Source organism: Hyperoodon ampullatus (assembly GCF_949752795.1).
Source record: "Hyperoodon ampullatus genome assembly, chromosome: 9".
In the NCBI taxonomy this organism is placed as follows: domain Eukaryota; kingdom Metazoa; phylum Chordata; class Mammalia; order Artiodactyla; family Ziphiidae; genus Hyperoodon; species Hyperoodon ampullatus.
The window spans coordinates 97,172,246-97,182,083 of record NC_136922.1 but is presented as its reverse complement, the minus strand read 5'-3'; the positions used below and the strand labels follow the sequence as shown (position 1 = coordinate 97,182,083).

General features: G+C 40.1%; 1 protein-coding gene across 1 annotated transcript in view; it reads right to left on the bottom strand.

Annotated features, from left to right (window-relative positions):
* Positions 1-505: 505 nt before the first annotated feature.
* LOC307058423 (taste receptor type 2 member 39-like) overlaps positions 506-9,838 on the bottom strand; it is a gene marked incomplete at both ends in the record, with an annotated part of 53,392 nt that continues 44,059 nt past the window's right edge. Inside the window, 5 exon segments of the mRNA XM_079711868.1 lie at positions 506-702; positions 705-960; positions 964-1,026; positions 1,030-1,197; positions 1,199-1,395. Of these exon segments, the coding sequence (XP_079567994.1) occupies positions 506-702; positions 705-960; positions 964-1,026; positions 1,030-1,197; positions 1,199-1,395 (881 nt within the window).

Genomic DNA, 9,838 nt, shown 5'->3' with positions numbered 1-9,838 from the left:
CCCGAATAATCTGAATCTGTTTAAAAGACACGTGGATGGGGAAAGAGAGGAGTTGCAGGAAGTTCAAGTTGCAAAGCCTTCCTCTATTTTGGTGGTACATCAACTCGGGCTACACATCAGGATCACCTTGAGAACTGAACAAATTGTCCAAGTTCCAACACCAGAAATCCTGACTTCACTGATCTGGGGTCAGGCCTGGACATTGGTGTTTTTTAAAACAAAATTCCCCTAGAGATTCTAATGTGTAGCCAGTGTCCCAAATCACTGCTTTAGATAGAGAAAGGGGAGGTAGAAATGGAAGACTCAGGTGAAGAATATGTCCAGCATCACTAAGATTGTGCCCATGAGGCAAAAGAGGAATGAAGATCCAATTCCAATACAAAAAACACATCGAGTGAAAGGATCAGATCAGGTTTGGGGAAGAAAGGAGGCAGGAAGAGAGAGGTCTAGGTGAGGGAAAGGCAGAGCTGGTTGGGGTAGGTGCTTTGGGTGTGGATCATAGAGTCTACTCTTTTAAGTAAGGGTGAACGTGAGCCTGAAGCCGCTTCCAGGCTCTTCTCAACCCAAGGTTGTCCTGTATCAGTAGAATGGAGTGGCCAGCAGGGTAGGCAGCCATGATGATTTTGCACAAAATATTCTGGGAACTCTTGATATCAAAGATGTTGGACATGGAAAGAAATAGAGCATCGCATTGAAAATTTAGAAAATGAGAAAATAGCTGATAGCTTTGATGGTCCCCACATGAGCCTCCATGCTGGGGGCCCTGGAGCCAGTGGCATTCCTTTCCATGTGTAGGGTGTGTCTCTTGAGAGAGATGATCAGCAGGGTGGCAGCCAGGATGAATGTGATCAGAGGAACGAAGATTCCCATGTTAAAGAAAAGAACCAGGCTGATCACATTGGTCTCAGTGAAGTAATTTTTCTTAGTGGAGTTGAAGGAGGGGCTAGAACAAGGATGGTTTCAATGCACAGTGTAGATGTTTTTGAGGAAGAACACACTGTGGCCCAAGGAAACAAACACTGATAGTCACAGAAGCCAGGGCATCAATCCAGAGATTCTGTACTTCAGCTTGAGGAAAAGGGGATAGGAGAAATACACAATCTTCACAAAGTAGAAGAATCTAAGGCAGGCAGCAAACCAGAGGCAACAATAATTTATGAACATGAAACTTCCTTTGAATGTATCATATACAGTGAATGTCTTGATTATAAAAATGTGGGGATGTTGAACTGAAGGTGAGTTCTAGCATCATGAAGCTTTGTAGCGCTCTTCTGGATACACTCAGGAAAAGCAGGATCTTGCCACTTGTGGAAACTGCCTTGTTGTGAATCCATTCTGCTGTATTTATAGCCACAATGAACCCATTTGCAGTGATACCAAGGACGCATTCAGTGCCTGTAATTATTCACATCAAAATGATGCGAGATGGTGACAGTTGATTTTCTGGGGGATTGCAGGTTTCAGTCATCCTGAGTTGTTGCTTCTCTTTGGTGTCTGGAGGAAAATATCTCCCTAGCGTGTGATGGGCAGATCTGTGATAGCTCCCACTATTCATGACAAAAGAAGAAGCAGTGGATGCATCATTTCCAAATCTACTCCATTTGTTTATTTTAGAACTCTGAGTTCTAAATCTGGAGATGCAAATGATGGAAGGAGTTGTTTTCTAATCCTCTCCCGTGTGTCCTTTTGGATGCACTGGTGTGTGAGTTCAGTCGTGGGGCCCAGGGAGGAACTTGAGTAGACGCTCCTTTATAAATCACTAACATAGTGTTGAGAGCTGTGTTCTTTAATAGCTCTAGTTAAGTCAACCATCTGTCCACTAAGTCACCATATAAGTGCGTTTCACTTGTGACCTCAGGGAACTGATTGAAAGTAATAATAACTTCAGATATTTATAGCTATGGGCTAGGCCCTGTCCAAACACTTTATACATATCATGAAATTTAAGCCTTACAACAACCCTCTGAAGAATGTACTTTTATTATCTCCATTTTGCAGGGGAGGAAACTGAGGCTAAATAACTTGTCCAAAGTCAAAGAGGGAGAGGGAGACGGAGAAGGAGAGAGAGAGAGCTGGGATTCAAACCTGAGTCACATGGTCCCAGAGTCCTTGTTCTAACCCACTATGTTATACTACCTACCCCTGTGGATCCTTTTGTGTGCACCAAAGACTGAAGGCAGGGTTGGCTTAACTGTAACTTTTTATCCTGATGGTCTTTTGCGATGCCCTCAGGGCTTAAGGGAAGAATAATTGAGTTGGAAAAAAAACCCACCTGTGAGGTTTTTTTTGTTTTTGTTTTTGTTTTTGTTTTTTTTCCGGTACGCGGGCCTCTCACTGTTGTGGCCTCTCCCGTTGCGGAGCACAGGCTCCGGACGCGCAGGCTCAGTGGCCGTGGCTCACGGGCCCAGCTGCTCCGCGGCATGTGGGATCTTCCCAGACTTGGGCACGAACCCGTGCCCCCTGCATCGGCAGGCGGACTCTCAACCACTGCGCCACCAAGGAGATTTTTTTTTTCACTGCCCACACAGAACACTTTACTTTGGACACTTCTGGTCATTAAACACGTGTGGTTTTTTTTTCCCCACAGCAAGCAATTCTGCAGCGCTGTCTCGGTGCCCTACAATTTAACTCAATTCTGACACTATCTACCTGGAGATGACATCAGATCCACAGGATAAGGGCTCAGTCCCGCCAGACTGCCCTCCATTTCAGATGCCAATCCCAAGTCTAGGTTGTCACCTAGACTTATTGGCTATAAGTTAGAGTTATGACCCTCTTTTTGGTTTCAGTTGATTTGCTGGAGTGGCTCACAGAACTCAAGAAAACAGCTTATTTACATTTACCGATTTATTATAGAAGGTTATGATCATAGATGAACACCCAGACGGAAGAGGTGCATAGAGCAAGGTTGTGGGAAGGGGCATGGAGCTTCAACGCCCCCTTTGGGGTGCCCCACCCTGAGCACCTCATGTGTTCACCAGTCTGAAAGCTCTTTGAACCCAGTCCTTTTGGGTTTTAATGGAGGCTTTGTTACATAGGTGCAGTTGATTAAATCACTGGCCATTGGTTATTGTTTCAACCTCCAGCCTCTCCCCACTTCCTGGAAACCTGGGGGTGGGACTGAAAGTTCCAACCTTGTATTCACAGTTGGTTTTCCTGGCAATCAGTCCCCATCCTTCGGTGTGTTCCAAAAGTCACCTTGATAACATAACAAAGGCATTTTTGTTGATCTCCTCACTGAGGAAATTCCAAGGGTTTTAGGAGCTCTGTGCCAGAAAAGGGGACAAAGACCAAATGTATTTCTTATTATAAATCACAATATCACAATAGTAAAGCAAGAAGACACTGATTTTCTGAGACAAACCTCTTTTACAAAATAAATTGAGAGATAATAAATCTCTATATAAAAATGATTGTACACACACACTTGTGTGCACACACACATTTACCTTTCATTTTAAACAAATCACTAGGAAAATAAGGGTTGAAGGAAAAGTTCCTTGTTCCTTTACAAGGTAGGCAAATCAACATAGGGTAAAAATAATACCCCAAGTCACCTAGTCTGTTTTGGAATATTAAAACCAAAAGAGATGAAGAATCAGTTTTATCTTGGGGAAGTTGTTTCTGATTTTAAAATGTAAGCACAATACACATGATGATAAAATGGACTTCTCAACTCAGAATAAATTAACTTTTATGAGTGTACATAACTCTAAAGTAATGATAATGAAGTAATTCTAATAAAGGGAAGGTTGGTGTGTGAGAAGTCTCCAAAATTTTTCATAATATTTGGTTTTCCCTTTACTTAGGACTTCTTTTAAACAAGGCAAAAACTTAAGGTTTTCTGGCCTGTTTTGGACAAGTTGTTATGAATTTTACCATCTCATCTTTAAATCTCTATTCTTGAACTCCAAATGTTTCCCTCGAATACAGTGTACAATAATAAACAACTGCTACTCTCTGCTTGTTCCCACCCACTTGTACAAGTAAGTCTGTAGTGTTTCAGGACCTCTGATTTGGTTGGCAAGAGGCTTTTTCTTGTCACTGGCTCTCCTCCATTTCTGCTGACCCAGGCGTGTGAGGGATAATGGAATACACTCTCTGAAGAGTTTGATGCCTCTCTTTTTATTTGTTTTGCTCATCACTGTATTAAAAAAATAAAATTCTAACTGAGTAAGTTTGAAGATCGAATTGGCTTTATTCAATGATTTATGAATTGGGCAGCATCCCATCGAGCAAGTAGAAAGGAGCTCTGAGGAGCTGTAAAAAATGGAAGAACTTTACAGGCAGGAGGGGGCAGAAAAGGGAAGTTTCTAGCTAAGAGTGGATTGTTTCAGGCAGGGTCACCTTCCTTTTGGGGGAAGGTGGGGGTCACCCCTCTAGTGCTGACCAGGTAATTCCAGATCTGTTGGTTAAAGGTCACATTCCTGAGAGAGGCTGAAACTGCAATTAGGTTAGATATTAAGTCTTGGTTTGCTATGTGGGACTTAGCACAAGTGACTCCATTTGGGGTTTGTTGTTTCTTTTTTTTTTTTTTTTTTTTTTTTTTTTGCGGTACGCGGGCCTCTCACTGTCGTGGCCTCTCCCGTTGCGGAGCACAGGCTCCGGATGCGCAGGCTCAGCGGCCATGGCTCACGGGCCCAGCCGCTCCGCGGCATATGGGATCCTCCCAGACCGGGGCACGAACCCGTATCCCCTGCATCAGCAGGCGGACTCTCAACCACTGCGCCACCAGGGAGGCCCATGTTGTTTCTTTATTAACAACTGTATCTCATTCCTAGCTCTTAACCCCAGTACCTAGATACTTGCTGGTGAATGAATGACCAGATCAGTGAATTCAGAATTTCAGAGAAGTTCTTTATCATGAGAGACAGGAAGAGAAATGGCAGTTCCACCACCCAGTAAGTTTTGAACTCTTGCAGGTCTGATGCCCAAATCAAGTGTGGGAACGTGAACAGTGAGACTGCATGAAAACACAGCAATTCTTTGTGTTTCTGTTAGAGAAACACTGGTGGGAGACAGAGGACAAAGGAAGGAGACACAGGACTGGAGTAACCTCAGCTGGGGGCAGGGTTTCACAGTGTTGGGTGCTGCAGAGAGGTAGTCAGCAGGAGCACGGGCTGTGTACATCATCAAAGGCATTTTTTTAATTTTTTTTTTTTTTATTGACGTATAGTTGATTTACAATCTTGTGCCAATCTGCTGTGTGGCAAAGTGACTCAGTTATACACATATAGACATTCTTTTTTTATATTCTTTTCCATTACAGTTTATCACAGGATATTGCCTATGGTTCCCTCTGCTATAGAGTAGGGCCTTGTTGTTTATCCCTCCTATATATAATAGTTTACATCTGCTAATGCCACACTCCCAACCCTTCCCTCTCCCACCCCCCTCCTCCTTGGCAACCACAAGTCTGTTCTCTATGTCTGTGAGCCTGTTTCTGTTTCATAGATAGGTTCATTTGTGGCATACTTTAGGTTCCACATGTAAGTGGTATCACATGGTATTTGTCTTTCTCTTTCTGACTTACTTCACTTAGTATGATAATCTCTAGTTGCATCCATGTTGCTGCAATCATCAAAGGCATTTTAGAAGAGGCTGTGCTTGCCATAGCTTCTGGCAGTGTTGCTTCCTGCAGTGGAAAGAAGAATGTTGTTGATGGGAATTCCCAAAGTTAGGCTAAAGTGGGGGTGAAGTAACCTTTCTAGGCGAAGAGGTGATCTTTTAAATTAGAACTGGTGGAACAGTACCTAAATGGCATGTCCAGTTTGCTAAATATATCCTGATGTATTCAAGTGTATTTCTAACCAAGGAAAACTCATGAAGAAAGCTGTAGCATTAAGGACAGAAAGAATGGCTGTAAAAAGTCCAGTTTAGGGCTTCCCTGGTGGCGCAGTGGTTGAGAGTCCGCCTGCCGATGCAGGGGACAAGAGTTCGTGCCCCGGTCCGGGAAGATCCCACATGCTGCGGAGCGGCTGGGCCCGTGAGCCATGGCCGCTGAGCCTGTGCGTCCGGAGCCTGTGCTCCGCAGGGGGAGAGGCCACAACAGTGAGAGGCCTGTGTAACAAAAAAAAAAAAAAAAAAAAAAAAAAAAAGTCCAGTTTATTTGGTTATATTTTTAACTTATGATTTTGAAGTTGTTTTTGACATAGAGATGCGTTGTAAAGACAGTAGAGAGAATTCCCATATACCCTTCTCCCAGCTTCCGCATATGCTCACATCTTACATAAATAACCATGGTACAATGATCAAAGCTAAGAAATTAGCCTAGTTACAATACTATTAGTGAAATTGTAGGCTTGATTTGGATTTTCCAGTTTTCAACTAGTATCCTCTCCCAAGATCTAATTTAAATTGTCAGTGTTTTGTTTGTTTGTTTTTAAGTCATTTAAAAAATGTATAGTGGTATTTCATTGTGATTTTAAGTGGCATTTCCCTAATGACTAGTGATGTTGAACATCTGTTCATATGCCAATTGGACATAAGTATATCTTCTTTGGTCAAGTGTTTACAGATTTTTGCCTGTTTTTTAAAAACTGAGTTGCTTGCTTATTGTTGAATTTTAAAAATTCTTTATATATTCTAGTTATAAGATCTTTAACACCTTGTGCTTTGCAAATGTTCAAACCTCAGTCCATGGTTTAGCTTTTCATTCTCATAATAATTTCTTTCACAGAATGAAAGTTTTAAATTTTGATAAGTTTCAATTTATTAATTTTTATACCATGAATTATGCTTTTGGTGTTATATTGAAAAACTCTTTGCCAGTCCCAAGGCAACAAAAAGTTTTTCCCTTAGTTTTCTTTGAGAAGTTTTATAATTTACCTTTTGTATTTAGATTGATGATCCATTTTGATTTGACTTTTGTAAAGAGTGTGAGGAATGTGTGGAGGGTTTTGTTCTGTCTTGTTTTTGTTTTGCTTTTTGCACACGGATAGCCAACTGTTCCAGAACCATTTGTTGACAAAAGTATTCTTTTTTCATTGAGTTGCCCTGGTACCCTTGTCAAAACTCAGTTGTCTACTGAGATTTTAGAGTTAAGGTATTGCCGTAGTGTGACCAAAACTATATTGACTAATACAATGATTATTGATTAAATCTCACATCAGTGAGAAAGAAGAAACTAGGTAAGGAAAAGAAAGTGTTGAATAATTTAGAGTAAAATGGAGTTAGCCTTCCTTCATATAATACAAAAATAAACTCCTGATGAAATTGTTAAAAAAAAAACAACTCAGTTGTCTATATTTGTGTGGGTCTACTTCTCAGCTATTTGTTCTGTTGATCTATGTGCTTATCCTTTTGTAAATAACACACTGTATTATAATAAGTTTTATAGCTTTATGATAAGTTTTGAAATTGGATAGTGTGAATCTTCCAAATTTATTCAAGCTTTTCAGAGTTATTTTGCTATGAGTAGAGGCTCTGGAAAAAAAGTTTGAGCAGATTCTTTTCAGCAGTAACCACCATAGCATTTCAAAGGAGCATTTTCTTCCTGTGGTTTCTGTTTCCTGCCACAGAAACTGCCACATGTTTCAACCATCTTTTGTACTGAAGCGAAAAGCAGAGGGACATTCTCTTCTTTCTTTATATTTTTATCATACTAGATCCAGAGGCAAATGGTAATCTAGACTGATTATTACAAAATCATCAGGGTTTACATTTCACATTTATTACACTCTAGAGATCCCCATGGTTGATTTTGTTAAGATTTTTGTTTCCTTCATGTCACCATGACCATTTCATCATGTAATAAGCTCTGTGTTTCTTTTCTCCCCAGTGTGCATGCTATAACTCTGCTTACTTGGGATTCCATGAAAATATACTATGTGGTCAATTATAGTTTTTATATTAATAATGATTTTTATATGAAAAATATAGAACATTTTAAAGAAAAAATAAAAAGGACTCATAATTCCATGACTCAGCAATGACCACTGTACTCAGTATTTTTATATGTCTAATTTCTACATATGTTGTTTTAAAATTTTTTTGTAAAAGCAAAGAAGGAATCATAAACATTTTGCACCAAATAAAAGCCCTTTAGTTGTTTTTTATAATTGGTTCAGATATGCTATTAAAGAAAACCTTTTTTGACATTTTACAGTTCTTAATAGTAATTATCTAAAGTCATTGTTTACATAATAACAATGACAGCAATAGCAAGCAGTGCTTAAACAAGATAGAGCTTTAGTCTCTATTATATTAAAGTCTGGTCCGTGATGATTAAGTGGTCCATGATGACGGTAACTCTGCTTCACCAAGTCCTCAGGGACAATGCTTCTTTCAGGTCATTGCTCCTCCATCTCTAGGGTGTGGCCTTCAGCCTCAGATTCAAGATGGGGGCATCTGCAGTCAGGGTGGTAGTGTAGAAGAAGGGCAAAGAAGAGAGGAAGGAGGTTGACATGACCCTGAAGTAAGACTCCCATACACTACAAAGTAGCAGTTCTTGCATACCACTGGCTGGCTTTAGTCATATTGCAACATTTATCTGCAAAGGAGGATTGGTAATGCAATCTTGTTTGTAGGTAGTTATGTGTCTGGTTGAAACTTCTTTTACATTGGATAGAGGAAAATGAATATTGAGGAAAAACTAGCAGTGTTTGCTAGCATCATAATATATTAAAAATATACTGATGAATTCAGTTCATTAATATTCTATTTAGATTTTTGCATCTACTTTAGATTTATTTTTAACTTTGTTTTCTTGTACTATCATTGTTTAGGACATAATTATTTCATAAAATGAGTTGGGTAGCTTTCTCTCTTATTTTAGTCTCTGAAACTATTTATTTAAAGTAAGGATTATCTTTTCCTTGAAGATTTGGAAACCTCACCTACCTAGTAAATCTCTGCTGTACTGTAGTTATTCCATCCTTTTTTTTTCTTATATTGTCTGTGTCTCTTCTTGTTGCTTTCTATTTAGAGGTTTGCTTGTTTAAGTAGATATACGACCCTTATCCTGAACATTCAGTTTTGGGTTTTGCATATCATCCATTGTTTCCTTGATTCCTGTTGCATTAATTTCTTCAATTATCTTTTTTTAAAATTTTTATTTAATTTATTTATTTTTGGCTTCATTGGGTCTTCGTTGCTGTGCACGGGCTTTCTCTAGTTGCGGTGAGCGGGGGCTACTCTTTGTTGTGGTGCGCGGGCTTCTCATTGTGGTGGCTTCTCTTGTTGCGGAGCACGTGCTCTAGGTGCACGGGCTTCAGTAGTTGTAGCACGTGGGCTCAGTAGTTGTGGCTCGTGGGCTCTAGAGCGCAGGCTCAGTAGGTGTGGCTTGTGGGCTCTGGAGTGCAGGCTCAGTAGGTGTGGCGCATGGGCTTAGTTGCTCTGCGGCATGTGGGATCTTCCTGGACCAGGGTTCGAACCCGTGTCGCCTGCATTGGCAGGCGGATTCTTAACCACTGCGCCACCCTTCTTCAATTATCTTTAATATAATTTCCATCTTCCTTTAGTTTTATTTTGTCACCTCTTTAAAGTTTCTTGAGTTGAACACCTAACAAACTGATTTTCAGTTTTCCTTATTTTTTTCAATAAAGAAGTGTATCATTTACTGCTAAGTACCATGTTACATGAACCCTGTATAATTTGATGTATAGTACATTGTCACGTGTTTCTAAATATTTTGTAACTTCCTTTATGATTTCCTCTTTGAGAATTTTTTTCAATAGGTAAAATATGCACATATTAATACATTTTTGAGCATGTACTATATTCCAGGCAAGTGGGATACAGAAATGAAACACAGGGACCCTACCTTCGAGAAGATCAATGTTTATAGCTATCACAGGTATAAAAGGTGTTTCCTCTTAATGGCATGGTATGTTTTTTC